General features: G+C 43.0%; 1 protein-coding gene across 1 annotated transcript in view; it reads right to left on the bottom strand.

The window, feature by feature from the left end:
* EIF2S3 (eukaryotic translation initiation factor 2 subunit gamma) overlaps positions 1-20696 on the bottom strand; it is a 1527509-nt gene that overhangs the window by 509771 nt on the left and 997042 nt on the right. The window contains exons 8-10 of the mRNA XM_044071831.1: positions 19179-19316; positions 9533-9642; positions 8946-9381 (exon numbers count right to left, since the gene is read on the bottom strand). Of these exons, the coding sequence (XP_043927766.1) occupies positions 8946-9381; positions 9533-9642; positions 19179-19316 (684 nt within the window). The remainder of the gene's footprint in view (positions 1-8945; positions 9382-9532; positions 9643-19178; positions 19317-20696) is intronic.

Below are 20696 nucleotides of genomic sequence, written 5' to 3'. Positions count from 1 at the left end.
GGGTTGGGAACCCCTGATCAAGGTACTTAAGCCCTCAGCCATTTTGATAATCTGTTTTTTAGGCATAGGGGCCTGAGCACGTGGCTCATGCATCAGATTTTTAGACAGACAAGATGTTTTTGATCTTGTTTTTGAGGCTAGCATTGGTTTAACATAAAAATGCTGAGGCCTGAAAACACCCTCAGAAACCGGTGCCTGCTCAGCAGTTCTGGACTCATCCAAGGGAGAGACATCCGCGGGTTCAATACTCTGAGAATCTTGCAGCATACCGGACCCCGAATGGGTCTCAGTAGAGGCCTGCGACTTAAAAGTAGCGGGTATCAGGAGCTGAGAAAGGGCCTCACTGAGTACTGGCAATTGGCTTAGGAGAAGCTTCGTCGTCGGTTTTGGTCCTCGACGGTCTGTCTGTCTTTTTCTTTGCACTTTTTGTGAACTCCGGTAGTCGGAATGCTAACAGACGACATTTCAGAATAATTAAATCTTGATCCAAAATATTTAGAAGCAAAACTATACAGATGCTTAATAGTGCATTGGTTAAATCTAGCACAAAACTGACAGCAAGGCACGTTATGATCTGGGCCTAGGCAAGGAATACAGTACAAATGAAAATCCTTATAAGGATATTCGCTTCCCACAAGTAATGCAATTAACTTTTATTGATATCAGTAAGGAGCAAGAAAAAAAGTTTCCCCAACAGGGTACTTAGCTTTAGTTTGAAGACATCGGTTCTGAAACTCGTATGTGAAAATTTCAGGAGTCGGCCGACCGGCACTTGCGAACTGCTTCTGCTTCGGGCACTGTGCGACAAGAAAGACTGGATAAAATGGCGTCGGCTGCATGTTTTATACCGCTGATGACCTGACATCATGGAAGGGGAGACCGCAACCGACGCAGGACCCAAGACTGTTATTCAGGCTGACTGAGGGCAACCTGCCAGCAGATTACCCCAAATGTAATGCCTGCAACAGTTATACTTGCATTTTACCTGTCTCTGGCCTAGCATTCAAGTGTGGGGCCATTTATTGCACTGTTCTAACTTGTTGCTACTTGTGTATCTCTGCTATCTTTAAAAAAAAAAAAAAAAAATTTCTTGCTTTTTTCCCCACTTTCTGAAATTTAAAAAAAAAAGTTCAGTTACAGATTTGCTGTTCTGAACTGTTTGTGAGTTTCTTGGAGGCCAATGCTTGACTGGGCTAAAGGGAAGTCTCTGTGTTCATCAGTGGCAGTGGTAAACACTGAACCTGCCCCTGTGGGAGTGGTTACTGCCTAGAAACTGTAGTTTTATTGGCCATTTTGGGTCAATTCCAAACTCCTTGAGCCCCCTCTCTTAAAACCAGATTGCCTTGTGGTTTTGGCGTCTTTTCAGATTTGTTGGCGGTTGGTGAAGCACCCACCAAGAGGAGAAAACGCTGAGAGAAGAAAGGAGCCACTTTTGAGTTTCTTCAGATTATTTGTTAAGATTTCTGCATTGCCGCCTACTTTATGGTGTTTTCCAGCTTTCTAAACTTGATATCTGTATTAGGAACTGTATTTAGAACACATCTAGAGCCTGTTTACAGCATTTCCTGTGTTGCACTTATTTTAAAATCGTTTTTTTCTTAAAACTTGCATTTTACCTGTCTCTGGCCTAGCACTCAAGTGTGGGGTCATTTATTACACTGTTATAACTTGTTGCTACTTGTGTATCTCTACTATCTTTAAACAAAACAAACAAACAAAAAAAAAAATCTTGCTTTTTTCCCACTTTTGAAATTTAAAAAAAAAAAAGTTCGGTTACAGATTCGCTGTTCTGAACTGTTTGTAAGTTTCTTGGAGGCCATTGCTTGCTTGGGCTAAAGGGAAGTCTCTGTGTTCAACAGTGGCAGTGGTAAACACTGAACAGTCTGCCTGCCCCTGTGGGAGTGGTTACTGCCTAGAAACTGTAGTTTTATTGGCCAATTTGGGTCAATTCCAAACTGCTTGATCCCCCTCTACCTTGAAACCCTTTTCTGCACATAGCGCAGCACCGCTTAATCAGGTTTAAATTATTCCCGGCTCCACAAAGTCTGCTCTTCACTTTTTCCCTTAGAACTGTTCCAAATCTTAAAGTAAGCACTCTATTTTCCTTCTAAAACCCAGCAGTAGCTAGGATAAGTTGTCTTATAAGTAAGCACTAATAAACTAAAAGCACTACACCCTCATACTCCCTTTAAGTACTTGGCTCCCTATTGGTCCTTTTTGATCAAGTCAAAAAGTAATTCCTTATACTATTCTGGCATGTCCAAAAGTCAGTTTCAGGTTTACTCTCCAGTCCAGCTGGTGAATATGGGAATCTTGAGGCAATGTTACAACTGCCTTATGTACACAGACCACCCTCTTCTCTTCCCAACAAGCTCAAATATATGTGAGAGATGCAACTATAGAGCCAAACTGGAGGCTGAGCTCTCTCAACATAGTACTGGCATGGTCAGTCTGGAGGAGAAAGTAATCACACACACCACAAATCCAGTCTCACATAGACCTATCGCAACAACAAACCAAACACAAACACACAAAAACATACTTGGAGGCTCTAAATAAAAATCTTCCCAAGCAACAGAGACCTCCAAAGCAGACATCCAAGCAACTGCTACCCCACAACAATACCCACGTATCACATAGTTCACAAAGTCAGTGTGCCACACAGTCACAGCCCATAAGACTAAACAACACACCCAATACACTTGTAATAGGTGACTATTGTCAGACACACTGACGTCCCTCTCACCAGGCTGAACAAGGAGAAGGTCATTGTAAGCTGCCTGTCAGCTGCCAGGATCCGCCACAACACAAGCACTCAGGTCACTCCAAAGCAAGTACAAATATGACTCCATCATTGTCCATGCTGGTGTGAATGACCTGAGACGTACCTCCATGGATTACATGAAAAGAGACAGAGCTCTCTGATCATGTGGTCCAGGCCAGTATGACCCTGACCTTGAGTAGCATCTTACCCTCACCAAGAATGATACCACAGTATAAAGACAAAATGATCAATTTCAACAACTGGCTAAAGTATTGGTGTCACTCAAAGGGGATCCAGTGTCTGTTAGCCTGGGATGACATGCTTGACAAGCCACGTTGCTTCACTAGGGACGGCTTGCACCTGTCACCCCTGGGTTTTCGAATACTGGCCAAGGCTCTTGCTACCCCCATAGTGCCTTTTTTAGGCAAGGCTCAAAACACAAACCCACCTCCTTAGACAACACAAGGAAAAAGAAACTAAGGGTAATGCTGCTCAACGCCAGAAGTCTAAACCTCAAGATGTACACACTCGAGGCTCTCCTCAGTATGGAGGATATCGACATCTGTGCAGTAACAGAAACCTGTTTCAAGGCTCCCGAGAGCACACTAGCACTACCAGGCTATACCTCATACCATGCTTTTCGGCCCCAAAACTCAGACCGAACCACAAGAGGAGGGGGAGTATCCATATTCATCAAAGATACCCATACCTTCAGGCTAGTGGCACTGCACGAAGCATCTGAGACCATCCATGTGCAACTAACAGTGGGCAAAACTGGCTTCCAGTTTGTAGCCTGCTACAGACCACCCGCCCAAACTCAGGAACCCCACTCGGCTTTCCTGAAGACACTGGAGAATATGAAGGTCTCTCCAAACACCATTATATTGGGTGACTAACTACCCAAACAGACTGGGAGCACTACTCAAGCCCCAATACCCTAGCCCAACAGTTCCTAGAATTTATAAACTCAAATACTATGGAACAACTGGTCACCCCTCCCACAAGAGGGGAAAACACACTGGACCTGATCATCACCAACATGGGGACTCTATGTTCCACACCAGAGGTATACCCCTCATTGGTAAGATCTGACCATAGATTAATCACTATGGACATCCATATCCTGTCCCCACCCCCAGCAAAGGAAACCACGGTCAAAAGCAAACTTCCCACTTCTCAAAACCGAGGTGGAATCCTTCAAAGCCCCAGGGCCAGAAGAAAATACGGCCCAAACCGCAGAATCCTTTACAAACACATTCTATGGATACCTACAGGAATGCATGGATCGTGCTATCCCAAATAAAACCAAGACACACTCCTCCAAAGGTAGACCACCTGTCTGGTGGACCCCAGCCATAAATAAGCTGTACAACAGAAGGAGGAAGCTACTACATGACAGAGCAAAATCCCTGAAAGGGAAAGCAACTCTGATCAGTACTAGCAAGAAACTACAATCCCTCATAAAATCATCTAAGGCTAGCTTCGAAAGAAAAATTGCACAAGACACTAAAGATAATCACAAGGCTTTCTTTAGTTATGTCAGAAACGTGGGTGGAAACTCCCAGATATGCTCTGAGTTAGTGCAAAATGACAAAAAATACACTGAACCCACAGACATTGCCAACATCCTGGCAGACAGGTTCAGTACAAACTTCTCCACCCCCCCCCCCCCAATGAGCAAATGACTATCCCAACAGAGTGTAGCCTCCCTGACATCACAGATGCATAGGTGAGAGATGCCCTCTCCAAAGCAAAAAACACAGCATCAATGGGACCGGACGGTGTCCTGGGCTGCGTTTTACATGAGCTCCAAGAAGAACTGAACCCTCACTTAAAATCACTGTTCAGTCTCAGCCTTACAACAGGATATGTACCCAAAGAATGACGTACAGCAACAGTGGTCCCACCCCATAAAGGTGGTGCCACAACGGACTCCGGAAACATCGCCCTATAAGCCTAACTAGCCTGGTCTGCAAAGCTATGGAGCGTATCATCATGGAACTCAAAGACATTGGGAACCTCCAAACACTGGATCCTACCCAATTCGGCTTTAAGGGCAGATCTTGCCTTTTGAACCTGGTCAATTTCTTTGAAACAGTCACCAAGGCCATAGACGAAGGGAAGGTAGTCCACACAGCCTACCTTGACCTTGCAAAAGCCTTCGACACAATACCCCACTCGGGCATCATAAATAAGCTCACCAGCTTAAATATCAACCCCTATGTCACAAGATGGGTTGCAAACTGGCTTAGGGATAGAACCCACATGGTCAGAATTGCAGGTGCCATGTCAGACTATAAACCAGTTACAAGTGGCGTCCCACAAGGCTCAGTCCTGGGACCTCTCTTGTTTGGTATACATTTCTCTGAGGTACAGGCTAACACAGGAGGACTATGGCTGATAAAGTTTGCAGATGACTGCAAAGTGGGGGCCATAATCGAATCGCCGGCTGACACAAGCATCCTCCAAAAAGGTCTCACAGAGACGGATAACTGGTGCCAGAGCCATGGCCTAAAGCTAAATGCCAAAAAGTGTATAGTCATCCCCTTTGGAAAAACAAAGTGCCCGCAAATTACCACACAGGTGGTAATCCATTAAGTACGGAAGAAGTAATTAGGGATTTGGGGACCCAAGTAGATTGCAATTTCTCCTTTGACAATCACATTGCCAAAGTGGTTAGAAAGACATTCTTTATAGCCCACCTTATCACGAAGGGGTTCACATCTAGACTAAGAGAAGTCATTGTGCCCCTCTACTCATCACTCATCAGACCCATAATTGAATACAATGCCCCATTTGGGATGTAACTTACCCGACACCTGCTACAACTAGAAAGACCCCAAAAGTACTTCACCAAGAGGATCAAGGGACTCAAACAGATGCCCTACGCAGTTAGGCTAAAGGAACTCCAGCTCTACTCAGTTGCTTACCGCCTACTCAGAGGCGATCTGTGCCTGACGTATAAAGCCATGTCACACCCAGAATTAATGGACATGCTCCACCTCAAGAAACCCAAATCCATCAGAACTACACGCTCCAGTGACTTAAACCTCAGCACAGAAATAGAGAGAACATGCTGGAGGGACAGATTCATATCCCAGAGGCTCTCCTCACTCGAACAAAATCCCAGTCCATGTCAGAAAGAGCCCGTCAATGACCCTCTTCAAGAAGAATCTTGACGTTTGGATGGGAGATCGTAAAATTTAACCCTGGGATCTCTCCTGTGTCACTGCTAGACAGAGGCACGGTAAAACTAACCTTAAATGGGCTATCTTCTGTGACCTACTATACAGAGGCACAGTAAACTAATCTAAGAAGGGTGGCGAAAGCCAAACACACTCTGGCTAGGCTTGTAAATGCCCTACGGCAGATAGCCTAGCATCAACCTATGAACCTATGAAACACGAAGAACATATGCAGATACTGCTATTGCTCTAGTTAAATGCGCTTTTACAGATTCTGGTGGGTGGAGTCCCTTTCTGTTGTAAACAAAGGCGATACAGTCCTTAAGCCATTTAGCCAGAGTAACTACAGATACTGGACTCTCTAACGTGACTGAAGAAAAAGAAATAAATAGCTGGTCAGATTTTCTGATATCCTTTGTACTGTGAAAGTAGGAATGCAATTGTCTGTGTACATCTAGTAAATGCAGGCAGTACTCCTCCTTATTGGAAAAGATGGGAAAAAAGACTGGGGGATTTATTTATTTAACATTTGTTGACCGGGAAAGTCCAACTAGGTTCTACAGAGCCTATTTTCATCAGAGGCCCTGGGAGAAACGCTCCAATCACAGAATATGGATCAAGATTACAGTCTAGCGACCATTTAGTAAAATTTTGCAACTTGCTATGGCACAATTTTTTTGTTGAAGGTTTGTAGTGGACCAGAATTATGTATTGGACTAGGGAGGTGAGAGGGGTGCCTGGCAACCATATAAAATGCTGGACAATTTTGGCAAATACCCAAGTAAACAATTCCCTTTGAACCACAATTAAACCTTTCTTTGACAGAATAACATTGGTTACGTACCATGAAGGTATTTGCAGTTTTAATATGTTTACAAAAACGGCAACATCCACATTTAAACATACCAGGATGAGAGGAATGGTGGAAGGGACATACAGCCTTCCACTATTGCTTTCAAATTCCAGCCCTTCTTAAACACCTTGAGCTCATTCCACACTCTGTCTCTAATGGTCGTATCCTCATGTTAGAAGCACCAATTCTCAATTAAAATGGATCTAATTAGGGGTGCATCTAATGAAAAAGTAGTAATAAACCCAAGGTTAATACAGACACCAACGTGGGGACCTCACATTCACTGAAACATCAGCTAAAGTAGATGAAGTGACTGGGATGGTATGCCCCCCTCAAGAGGAATTAAAGGATCCTCCCCTGGTTGGCTGACAATGCAACCAGAAAAATTTGGTAATGTCTCACCTACATGTCACTGATGTCCACCCTGGGCCCCAAACAGAAGTGGTCTAAAGAACACATCATTCCTTTTCGTATACACCTCTCTAATCGACTGGTTAACAAATCCCTTTGGGTAACCCCTCTTGATGAACATATCCTTCAAAAGGTTACTCTCAACCTGGAACTCAGAATCAAGGGACACCATTCCGGCTGCCCTATCAAGTTGACCCTTGACAATCACCCTTTTCTGATAAAAGGGGTAGGAACTGGTGTAGTGTAGGAAGGCATTGGAATAGGTAGATTTCCTAAAAATCTTAGAAATCTCCCATTAGATCTATCATTAATAAGTTCAACATCCAAGTAAGCTATTTTATCATTTTGGAAATTCCACGTGAACGCCAGAAAATTGGTAAATGTCATGATATGCTCAACAAAGACTGATGCCATGGGCTTGTCACCTTTCCAAACGATAAAAACATCATACAAATAAACGGGTGTACCAGACCACCCTATGCTGGAAGATTACATCGCTGAAGAGAAATTTTTTCTCCTAGTATGCCATCACACTATTAGCAAAGGTGGCACCACAGGGAGAGCCCATGGCAACGGCCAGTTTTTTGTAAATAAAATTCTTTATTAAAAATAAAATAGTTGTTACTGAGCACCAAGTCCAACAAATAATCAATCAACTCGATAGTGGGACCATCCACTTGTTTCTCCAACAAATAATCCCTGACCCAATTACGCCCGATGTCTTGAGGGATTACACAGTGTATAAATCTCGATCAATTGTGAGGAAGTTATACTCACTGCTGTAAGGCAAATCATTAATGGCTTTCAAAAAGGCCCAATAATCTTTACAAATATGAGGCTCCGCTGAAAGTACATACCTTAAGTCTGATGTCAATAAATTTAGCACACTCAAAAGTAATTGTCTACCATCCACAATCTGGCACAATGGGGGGTTATTTAGATCTTCATGCATTTTTGGCAGCCCAAAAATAATGGGCACCTCGGGGTAAGTAATATCCAAATAATGGTACAAATCAATGTCCACAGACCCATCAATAAAGAGGTCGTGAATGAAACCCCTTATACGCTGATAAGCCCCATTACTCTCATTTCTGGACACTCATTCATAGGCCCTACCAGCCAAAAGTTAACACATTCTCCTACTATAATCCTCACTGTCCATGAAAAGAAGCCCCCCCCCCACCTTTATCCGGTTTTAATATATGGATACCTGCAAGCCTCAAATTAAATAACATGCCCCTTTCAATTGGAGATAAATTGTGGATGTAATTACAATAAATGGACCTATTATTAAGCAAATGCCTGATATCGTTCTCACACAATTTCTCAAACAAAATAGAGGTATGCAATGGGGGGTTGAAAATGCTGGCAATTCTAAAATCATTGGTTAAATTACTAGAATTACCAAACAAAACATTTAAATTCAGCTTCCTGGTAAAACATTTCACATCCACCAATGTTTTGGCCAAATCACTCCTTGCAGTGGGCACAAAGGTACACTCTTTAGCAAGAATCCCGACCAACAGATGATGGTGTAAAGCATGAATAATTAAAAATTTTAAAGTCTTTAGTGCTATTGAATAAAACTTGCACTGTAGTCTCATGTGCTAATGCTGTACAAATAACAACGGACCCAAGGTGAGTGTCCACTACCTCCTCCATCTGTTCTGCTGCTTCCTCTTCTTCCAACGTCCTTGTTGTGAGTTGCCCTGCTGACCCCCTCAGTTCATACCACCAGCTCCCTGAAAATCCTGCGATGAAGGATGAATAACAGCATCAGTAGAAGCGCTGTTAGAAGTGACACGATTCCGTTGGTTAGAAATCCTCTCACTTCTAATGCCTACTCCCTCAGAATCCATATGATTCAACTGACCAGATGGTCCTGATCCTAGAGATGGAACGTCCGCAGAATTGGTCCCAGCAATCCCGTTCCCATTACTGGCTAAAAGTTTATTGTATCCATTCATAGGGGGTGGGGGGTATGCCAACCCGTGTTCGTAATCGTGCTTGTCCCTGTTCAACTTCCTTAATTTAGTCTCTCTAATTTTGAGAGAAGTATTGTCAATACTAAAGAAAATACGTGTAAATTTGTATTTATAGCGTAGAAAATCATTGTCCGCCTGGATATCAGCATCCAGACGAATAAGTTCAGTTTTAAAGACATCAATCTATGAATTATAGTCCTTAATCAACAGTTCTAAACATTCACAACCCTGTTGGTCAAAAAGATGCAATAATTCAATGTGAAAAGTTGTTGGAAACAAGTTCAGTGGGGTACAGCCACTGCCTTAACCCCTTGGGGACCTGTTGCCTACTTACACATTCCCTCAAATACTGAACTTCCAATTGGAGTTTCTTGAATTTAAACAACTTGTGATAAAACAACTTCAAATTGTTGACAATAATGTTCCTAGTCTCCCCAGAAGGGCCTGTTGGTATATCAGAAGAAACAATAGCGGTTCCAAGTAAAACCGGCTCCTTGAACAAATCCTTCAAACAAGGTACCGTAGAAAGCATACTCACAGGCAACAGTGGAAGGCTGTATATCCCTCCATCATTCCCCTCATCCTGGTATGTTTAAATGTGGATGTTGCCGTTTTTGTAAACATATTAAAACTGCCAATACCCTTCATGGTACGTAACCAACGTTATTCTGTCAAAGAAAGGTTTAATTGTGATTCAAAGGTGGTTGTTTACTTGGGTACTTGCCAAAATTGTCCAGCATTTTATATCGGTAGGACAGACAGAAAAATAGGATCTATGAACATGTGTATAGTATTGGGAAATTGAATTTAAATAAAGCCCTGGAGCTAGGTATGTGAAAATTAACCCTACCCATGAATTTTTGTTTATAGCTATAGATAAGGGTGGCTTGGATGATAGGAGGTACCATTATCGTTGAGACTTGATGAGAAAGAATTAGCCTGGCAGCTTAGACAACGCACATGTCCCCCCTGTGACTCAATGATAGTCTATCCATTAAATGTATTCTCAAGCTGAAATCTTTGGCTAGGTAATATGGGGTCCCCGTTTAATAGTGTATATTGTTCATTATATTGTCTTGTGCTGTGTGAATGTATGTATGTTTGTATGGATGGAGTGCGATGCACACAATTTTGTGCACATATGTATAAATGTGTGATTATATATATATATATATACATACACACATACACACACACATACACACACATTTTCATTATTTAATATGCATACATATTTTTTTCCTATACTGGTTTTTTTTTTTTTTTTACAAATTTTTCATATCTGATGGTGCTTTGGCAATGTATTTTTTGTTTTTTGCATATTATGTTTTTATATTATCAATGTATTTAACTTTTTATACAAATTTGGGTATTTAGCTTTAAATGTGGGTGGATTGTAGACTCATATTTGATGATGTCATCGATGGTTGCCTATTTAAGTGATTTGTTCTTTTAACTTGTTTGTCTGAAGAAGTTTGCTAAATTAAGTAAACTAAAGCGCTAACTTTACCTCACTTGTGGCTTGGAGTTATTTGTTTTCTTCATTTGGGGATTTGCAGTTCAGTTTGTGTTTGTTTTTGTGCTTTGAAGGTTTAATATGGAGAACGAACCTACTCCTGGGTCTCTAGTGCTATTTCCCAGGGTGAGCCTTACTGCTTCTTCTGGCTCTGACGCTATTGGGAATTTGACTGCATTGATCTAGAGTTTAACTCAACGTGTTGATAGCTTATATAGCCAAATCAGTGGAAGTTCTTTGCAACCTTCAGAGGCTACAGTTTCCACCCATCCTTCAAGATCAAGGGGCTCTTCCCATTGCCTCTGCTTCTTCCACCAACCTGGGCAATCCTGGCCCTAAGGGCATCATCGGATTTTCGTCATCCATTCAATGGTTCCTGTCAGCTGAGCAGTCCACATCAAGGGCCTGTGAGTATGCTTTCTACAGTACCTTGTTTGAATGACTGGTTCAAGGAGACTGTTTTACTTGGAACAGCTATTGTTTTTTCTGATATACCAACAGGCCCTTCTGGGGAGACTAGGAAAGTACAGTTTTGTACCTACCATAAATGTAGATGTTCGAGTGCTAATACAGCTGCAGTCATAACAGATGGGTTCTCCTGCCGTCAGGCGGGTCCTCGGTCGGCCGAATTCCAAAGTCTAGGTCCGGCGTCGGTTGTCGTCGCTTCTTCCCTGACGTCAGTGCGACAGGGGTATAAAGGAACCAGCCGACGCCATTTTCTTCAGTTTTTCTTGCCCCAGATGTCAGGTGTCCCCAGAAGGAAGGCAATACATAAATTTGTGTAATAATGCAGTGCAATATATAATCAAAGTACAGTAGTTGCAAGCAAATACATCATAAATGAATACCCCAATCAGGTTGTATGAGGATGTGTTAGCCTATAGGCCTGTCCCAAGAGGGGAAGGTGGGAGGGAAACCTGGACTGCAGCTGTATTAGCACTCGAACCTCTACATTTATGGTAGGTACAAAACTGTACTATGTTCATCGTGCATACAGCTGCAGTCATAACAGATGGGTAGAATCCCAAAGCTAAGAAGAGGTGGTAGGCACTAGGTGGAACTAGGAGCCAAAATGCCCTGCAAGACTGCAGTGGCAAAGCCTGCTATAGATTTGGAGTATAAAGGTAGGTTATAGTGCTTGGAGAAGGTATGCACAGAACTCCAAGTGGCTGCTTCCAAAATATCCTTGGTAGGAACTCCTCTGAGGAAGGCTGCAGAGGTGGCTGTGGCCCTGGTGGAATGAGTTCTAATGCCCGTAGGTACAGTTTTGCCATAAAAGGAATAGCAAAAGCGTATGCAATGGGCTATCCATTTTGAGATTGTCTATTTGGAAATTGGCTTTCCTTGAGCTCCTACCGCATAGGACACAAAGAGCTGTTCTGATTTTCTGAAAGGCGTTGTTGTGTCCAAATAATAACGTAGCTGTCTGTGGATGTCCAAGGAATGTAGTAATCTCTCCCCTTTGTTTTGAGGATTAGGGTAAAAAGTAGGTAAATGTATGGCCTGATTTAAAGCTACCCTGGATACCACTTTAGGCATAAAGGACGGGTTGGTTCGTAAGGAAACTCTGTCCTGATGGAAGATGATAAAATGCTGGACAGCCATGAGAGCCTGTAGTTCTGAAACTCTATGAGCTGAGGTGATAGCCAGAAGGAAAGCTGTTTTCCAGGACAAATATTGCAAATCTGATGAGGCAGCTGGCTCAAAGGGAGGCAAGGTCAGTTTTTCCAGAATGAAATTAATATCCCAAGCAGGTATTGGTTGTTTCCGTGGAGGTCTTAAATTCTTAGCCCCTCTGAGGAACTGTCTTAAGAGAGGGTGAGAGAATAAAGGTGGATCAGTGTTGTATTCTGCAGAAATGGCTGAGGCATGGATTTTGATGGAGGAGAATGAAAGCCCACTGCTTAGCAGTTCAGCCAAATATTGTAGTATTTGAGGTAAATTCAGTTTTCCAGGATCCTGGCCCTTTTTCTCATTCCAGACACAAAAACGTTTCCATTTTGCGGAGTAAGCTTTTCTAGTTGATGGCCTTCTGGCCTCCAAAATGACATCCTGCACCTCCTTGGAGAGTAGGGCCTGTTGTGATGCTAAGGAATCTTCCATGCGGCTAGATTGTTTTTAGCTGTGCTGAGTCAGAAGAAGAGGCATTAGAGGCAGGGTCCATGGTGGGGAATGCGTCAGGCTCCTCAGGAGTGGGTACCAGTGTTGCCTTGGCCAGTCTGGAGCAATGAGAATCATCTTTGGTCTGTCTGCTCTGGTTTTCAATAGAACTTTGGGCAGCAGAGGAAAAGGTGGGAAGGCATAAACTGTCATTGATGTCCAACTGAAAGAGAGAGCGTCCACGCTCCAGGCCTTTGGATGGAAAATCCTTGAGCAGAATTTTGTCAATTGATTTTTGTGGGAGGCAAAGAGATCTATGTCTGGCCTTCCCCATTTTTGGATTATTTCTGTAAAAACTTTTGGATGCAATTTCCATTCGTGTGGATCTGTCATATTCCTGCTTAGGTTGTCTGCCAGCAAGTTTTCCTTGCCTGGCAAGTACTGTGCTTGTAGTTCCATTTGTAAGTCCATGGCCATGTTCCAAAGTGACATGGCCAGTCTGCATAGGGGGTAAGAATGTGTTCCTCCCAGTTTATGTACCACATAACTGTGGTGTTGCCCGTTCTTATCAATAGTTGACCTGGTTGTAGAAGGTCCTTGAAAGCTATAATAGCATTTATTACTGCTAGCATTTCTTTTTGATTGATGTGAAGGTGCTTTTCTTTTTGGGACCATTTGCCCTGAATGCACAGATCTGTCATGTGCGCCCCCCCCAGGCATAGTCCGAGGCGTCTGTTGTGATGATTTGATTTGCTTGAGGCTTGCTGAATGGAAGACCTGTGTTTGACATGCTTGAGCCCACCACAGAAATTCCTTTTGCAGACATGGAATTAGTGGTATTATTGTTTCCAAACTGTGGCTGTGTTGAGACCATATGTTTTTCAGGTATCACTGTAGTTTCCTCATATGCAGCTTTGCACATGGGATTAGTAAGATGCAAGATGCCATGAATCCCAGAGCCTGCAGGATTTTCCTTGCAGTCAGCCTGGTGCAATTTGCTACTGTTCTGAAGTATTGAATTAGTTGCCCCTGCTTCTCTGGCGTGAGGTAGGCCATCTGGGTGTTTTGTGTCCAAATTGGCACCCAGGAAAATTATCTTCCGAGAGGGTATTAGCCTTGATTTCTTTTTGTTGACTGTGTATCCCAGAGAGTTCAACAACATTATTACATAAGCCAGATGTTTCAGAAGAATGTGCTTGCTGTCCGCTTGGATCAGGCAGTCATCCAAACAGGGGTATATTTGTATCCCTTGAAGTCTGCAGTAGGCAATTACTGATGCCAGGCATTTCGTGAATACTCTGGGCGCAGTAGATAAGCCAAAGGGCAATGCAGAGAATTGATAATGGGTTGAACCTGCAAGAAATCGGAGGTACCTTCTGCAATTTTGTCCGATTGGGACATGCAGGTATGCCTCCTTGAGGTCCAATGTTACCAGCCAAGACTCCTTGCCCAGCATGGGAAGAAGTTGCTGTAGAGTGAGCATCTTGAATTTTGGTGCAGTAGAAATGTGTTTAGGATGGATAGGTCCAAAATAGGTCTCCAATCTTTTCCCTTCCTTGGCACCAGAAATAGCCTGGAATAAAAACCTTGACCTTGTTCGTGCGTAGGTACCTCTTGAATAGCTTTCATGTTTATGAGATCTGTAATTTGCCTTTGTGCCTCTGCCCTTTGATTGTGTGGCAGGTTTGGCATGCCTCTCATTTTTGGAAGGGTGTGAAAATGGAATTTGTAGCCTCTGTTTATAATGTCCAGGATCCATTTGTCCTTTGTGACAATATGCCAATTTTTTGAAAATAATGCCAGCTTTCCTCCTAAGGGAGCTGCCTTTTGAGACTTGGTTGGCATGCAAAGGGGAAAGTCATTGGGTTTGTTTTCTGAAAGATTGCGAGTTATCCCCACCACCTCTTTGTGTAGAAGCTTGCCATTGTCTGCCTCTAAACGATCCTTGGGATTGTCCTCTGCCCCTCGGGCGCCTGTATCTGCCTCTTTGGGGTATGTCCGTGGCAGGAAAGAACCAGTTTTTGGAAGGCCAATTTCTACTAAAATGTGGGGGTTGTACCTGTAGAAATTCTTTTACAGTTTGCATTGATTTAGCCTTTTCCTCCATTTTCCTTACTACCTCCTCAGCATTAGCACCAAATAATACATCCTTTTGAAGACGGGCATCTAGTAATTTAGCTTTGACATGATCAGGCAAGGCTTGTTCCTTGAGCCAGGCATGCCTACGTATGACTGATCCTGTAACAGCAGCTCTACATGAAGCCTATAGAGCATCAAAACCACACTGTAAGGTATGCTTACCAACTTGTTCTGCACTATGCATCAAATCCTGCAACTCCTTCAAGTCTGGTTGTTCAGGTTGTGACATTTTACTTTTCAATTGTGATAACAAAAACTGTTGGTATTTTAGCATATGAAACTGACAGTTTAAGGCCCTCATGGATAAGGTAGCAGAGGTATATACCTTTTTTCCCCACCTTTCTAAGGATCTGGAATCTCTATCGGAAGGTAATGGATTTTTAGCAATGGAGGCCTTAACTCCCTTGGGGCCCTGTGAGATGGTTTCTGGGTCAGCAGCATGGCTTTTGTATAGAAATTGGTGTGAGTCAGGAACCCTGTAGTACCTGTCAGGCTTAACTGGAGCTGGAGGTAGAGAGTCCGGGTTAAGGCAGGCCTCAGAGTAAACATCATCTAGGATGTCCAAGACAGGAGGGATAGCCAGAGGCCTGTGCTGAGGTAGCAAGAGAAATTCCCTGAGCCTTTTCTTGGAATCTGAATAATCTTGGCCTTCCCAGTGGAAGTGTTCCCTTAAGGTATGCAAAGTTTCCCCAAATGAGTAATCCTCTGGGGGGGGATACAGAAGGGATGGATTCCTCCGCATCAGAGTCTTCAAAAGGGGAGTAGGAATGTTCCTGATCATCACAGTGCTCTGAAATAATGGAGCCCTGATCAGAGGAGGGGGAATCTTCCTCCACTCTGGGCCTTTTGTCCGGTGGGGGCTGAGAACCTCTGATGAGAGTAATTAAATCCTCAGCCATTTTAAGCATCTGTTTCTTAGGCATGGGGCCTGGAGATGGGCCCTGTGTAGCTGGTCTCAGAGTGCATGGTTGCTTTAGACTTAGTGAAAGCCTTGATGGAGAAAGAAGAGGAAGGTCTGAAGACACCTTGAGTGGAGGTGGACCTGTCCACATTCTGAGTTTCAACGCCAAGAGTGGCTTCGGTATCTGTAGTCGGGGTGCGGGCCGAGGAGCCTGCGACCTCGGGTACAGGAGACACCGTCAAAGAAGTGTCGTCTGTAGTCAGGGGCTGCGTAGGCGCCTCGCTGAGAACCGGACCACGTGTAGTCGGCTTTGGCGTGGTGTTGGTAGAGGCCGCGGACCTCGTGTGTCGGTCCTTATCTTTGCGTTTTTTAGACAAAACCGGAGTCTGAGTATCCAATGACATAGTATAGTTAAATGCTTTCCCAAAATAATGCTGGGCGAACTCCGCCCGACGCTTAATAGTGCGTTTGTTGAATGTAGCACAAAAGCGACAGACCGAGACGTCGTGGTCTGGGCCTAAACAAGGTATACAGAGGGAATGGAAATCCTTATGTGGTATTTGCTTCCCACAAGAAATACAATTATTAACTTTGTCTGACATCGATCTGAGGCAAGAAAAGTTTCCCCAACGGGGTACTTAGTTTTTAAGACGACTTCGGTTTCCAAATTTTCGTAATCTCAGGAGCTGGCCGACCGGCACTTGCGAACTGCTTCTGCTTCGGGCACCGCGCGGCAAGAAAGACTGGAGAAAATGGCGTCGGCTGGTTCCTTTATACCCCTGTCGCACTGACATCAGGGAAGAAGCGACGACAACCGACGCCGGACCTAGACTTTGAATTCGGCCGACCGAGGACCCGCCTGACAGCAGGAGAACCCATCTGTTATGACTGCAGCTGTATGCACGATGAACATCATCCACAATATCTAACACTGGCGAAATAGCAAGGGGTCTGTGTTGAGGTAATAAAAGGAAGTCTCTGAGCCTTTTCTTGGATTCTGAATAATCCTGGCCTTCCCAGTGGAAATGCTCCCTCATGGTATGTAGGGTTTTCCCCAAAGGAGTAGTCCTCAGGCGGTGAGGCTGATGGAATCGATTCCTCAGCATCAGAATCCTCATAAGGGGGTAAAGAGTATCCTAGGTCTGAGGATGAATCAGAAGAGATGGACACCTGGTCGGATGAGTCAGTCTGCATCCTGTCTAGGCCTTTTATCAGGAGGGGGATGGGACCCCCCTGATCAGAGTGATTAGGTCTTCGGCCATTTTGAGCATTTGTTTCTTAGGCATGGAGGCCTGCCCTGGAGAATGCTGTATTTGTTTCTTTGACTTTAAAGGAGGCTTAGACTTAGCTGAGGGTTTAATGCTTAACGGAGTAGGTCTGAAGACACCCTCTGTAGCGGTGGGTTGCTCAGCTACTCCGGATCCCTCTGAAAGGATAGTCTCGGTAAGCTGAAGGACTTGTGCATCCGAAGGCCCAGCCATCTCCACGTGGGAGTCAGAGGCAGTTTGTGGTTCTACAGAAGCGGTAGTCAGGGGCTGCGAAGGCACCTCCCTGAAAACCGGAGAACCGGCGACTGGCCTAGAAGAGGCTTCGTCGTCAGTTTTGGGCCTCGGATGTCTATCCTTGTCTTTGCGCTTTTTGTGCATTCCAGTCGTCGGAAGTTCCGACGGCATGGTATAACTGAATTTTCTACCAAAATAATGTCGGGCAAAATCAAACAGACGTTTAATAGTGTGCTTGTTAAACCTAGCACAAAACCGACAACCAGTGACGTTGCGGTTAGGGCCTAGGCATGGGATACAACAGGAATGGAAATCCTTATGAGGTATTTGCTTCCCACAAGAAATACAGTTATTAACTTTTACCGACATCGGTCTGAGGTAAGAAAAAGTTTCCCCAACGGGGTACTTAGCTTTGCAGAAGACTTCAGTTCTGGATTTGGAATGAAAATCACTTGCGAACTGCTTTTGCTTCGGGCACCGCACGGCAAGAAAGACTGAAGAAAATGGTGTCGGGCTGCATCTTATATACCCCTGTCGCACTGACGTCAGGGAGGAGGCGACAGCAACAGACGCCGGGTCGACTGGGGAACCGCCTGACGGCAGGATAACCGAAGTGTAATGACTGCAGCAGTGTAACACGACGAACATCTGCATACAGCCTTACTGGTTTCCAAAGTACATCATGACAAACGGCAATCCAACAATTACTTAGTTTACATAATTCACTACTCTTACACTTGTTTATACTTGGAATGAATAAACTCTTGGTTGTTTTGGGTGTTCTTCCTTCAGTAAGAGTTATAAGTCCATTTAAAAGCTTCAACAGGTAGCACATTCCTTTTTAGTGCAGAAGCCTCTGGGTTCTACTCCCATACCAAGAAGATGGACTAATTTTTCCAATACTGACAATGCAGTGCAGCAAATGGGGGTTGCTGAACCCATGAGTATGTTGCACTTCAAACTAGATAAATACAGCCTCTGTTTATCGAGTGGCTGGCAGCTCATGTGGACATTGTTAAATAAAAAAAAAACAACACGCAAGCACTAATCAAAGACAGTAGTGAAAGCTCCCCAGGGCACTGGCCAAATTTCCTCTAGTCAGTATGAATACTATCCTGTGTATCCACTGAAAAGAAGCCATTGGCAAGGTGGGATAAACCTGGTCAAATGTCACATACATTAACATTTTATAAATAAATATAAATGTGTGTGTGCGTGCGCATATGTACCTATATGGATAGATATATAGATACAGATCTCTCTCTCTATATATATATACACACACGTGTGTGTGCATGCATACACACACATACATGTATTTACACACACTGTGTGTGTGTGTGTGTGTGTGTGTGTGTGTGTGTGTGTGTGTGTGTGTGTGTGTGTGTGTGTATATATATATATATATATATATATATATATATATATATATATATATACACACACAGATTATGATTTTATATATATATATATATATATATATATATATATATATATATATATATATATATATACACACACACACACACATACACAAACATGCACACATATACATTTCATACTAAACAAATGCAAAACCAAAGCACTTGCATTTACCAAACAGAATGCATTCCAAACTAAACTAAAAGTCACTAGTGCTACAGTGTTTCACACCTCAGCAGGTACAAATGACAATCTGTACAGCAAAAAAATATTTGTAAAACATTCAACTTAGACGCATTGTATGACTGGTGTTTTGCAACATAAAATTTCTCAATTTTCAAGCATAGTGTGCTAGATAGAACTACAAAGCCTAGTTCAACCAATAAATCCATTCACATACATTTCCTGAGACTTCTTAATGCAATATGCATGAGAAATATTACCTTTAATACTCCTTTCAAAATACTGCCACCGGCTACGCCACCTTTAAGGTCATCAACTTCACATCCAGGTTTGTTAACATCAAATGACCTGATGACTAGAAAGACAAATAAGCAACTGAAGTACAAATGATGAAACTTGAGACTTACTATTACTTCTTGTTGCGTTTTTAAGAACCAGTGCATCCCATTTATTTTCCTGAACAGTTTTCCCCAACACACAAAAAACTTAAATAGGTACTCAACTGCTACTTGAACTCTTTTGGTCACCCATTTAGGAGTGATGTTTGGTCAGCAGGTTCTGATCACAGGCAAACCTGCAAGTCAAATGTCAACTCCTGACAAACAGACGACAAAATGTAGTGTGGCTCACTCTTTTGTAAGAACTGCTCCTACCTCCAAGATGCCTGTTCCCTTCTCATGTCAACCATTCTCCCCAGTGTTACTAACTGAAGTACAGTTCTGTAAGTAAACTTACAAAATGGTAGACCTTGTAAGAGATCACTACTGCAGTAGCCTAAGCTATTTAGGTCCTATCCCTATAACTGCCTTGTTTTCAGGGATTAAAGGGCACATTCCATGGACTGTCAGGAGCTCCATATAAAGACACAGTACAAATGATCGTAGTAGAATTCACCGGCTTTTATTGATACAAGCTGAAATAAAACTTTGTAAGATAAGCGCTTTTGTTTTTTAAAACTAGAAAACTTCATCAGATAAAAACATTTGAAAAAACAGGCCTCTTTATAGTCCACTTTCAAAGTTACTAGAGTAATGACATGATTGCCTAGCCTCTGTTCAGAACCAAAAACATTTAGAGACAATGCTTTAGCTAGAAAACTAGAGAGAACTGTAGCATATAGTATTACACTAGGAACCAATATAATGAATCAAATACAAAACCAGAAAATACATTTTGTAAAAAAAATGTTACATATAAAGTGCTTGTTCGTAAAGTGCTTATTTTTCAAAATCCAATATAAACTTCATGTGAAACAAACTGAATAAATATATTTTATGTAAAACAATATTTTTATTGTTCTACTCTCTAGAGAGCGCATTACCAGGCTATAATTCATACCACACCTTTCGGCCACCTAACTTGGTCCGAAACACTAAAGGCGGAGGCGTGTCCATATTCATTAAGGATATCCACACCTCCAGGCTAGTTGCTCAGCATACTGCATCTGAGATTATCCAAGTGCAACTAACTCTGGGCAAGATCGCAATCCAAATTGTAGCTTGCTACAGATCCCCCACCATGTCCCAGGATTCCCCTCCTCATTTCTTGATACACTGGAAAATATTACGGTACAACTTAACACCCTAATAATGGGCGATTTGAACTACCCCACCATTAACTGGGAAAACTACTCATGTACCAACTCGTGTTCAACATTTTCTGGAATTCATAAATTCCAAAGGCATGGATCAACTTATCCACACCCCCACTAGGGGCAGCAATATCCTAGACCTGG

Source organism: Protopterus annectens, chromosome 5.part0 (genome assembly GCF_019279795.1).
Source record: "Protopterus annectens isolate FY-2018-M chromosome 5.part0, PAN1.0, whole genome shotgun sequence".
NCBI lineage: Eukaryota > Metazoa > Chordata > Ceratodontiformes > Protopteridae > Protopterus > Protopterus annectens.
The sequence above is the reverse complement of the archived record's forward strand: the minus strand, read 5'-3'. Positions and strand labels throughout refer to the sequence as shown.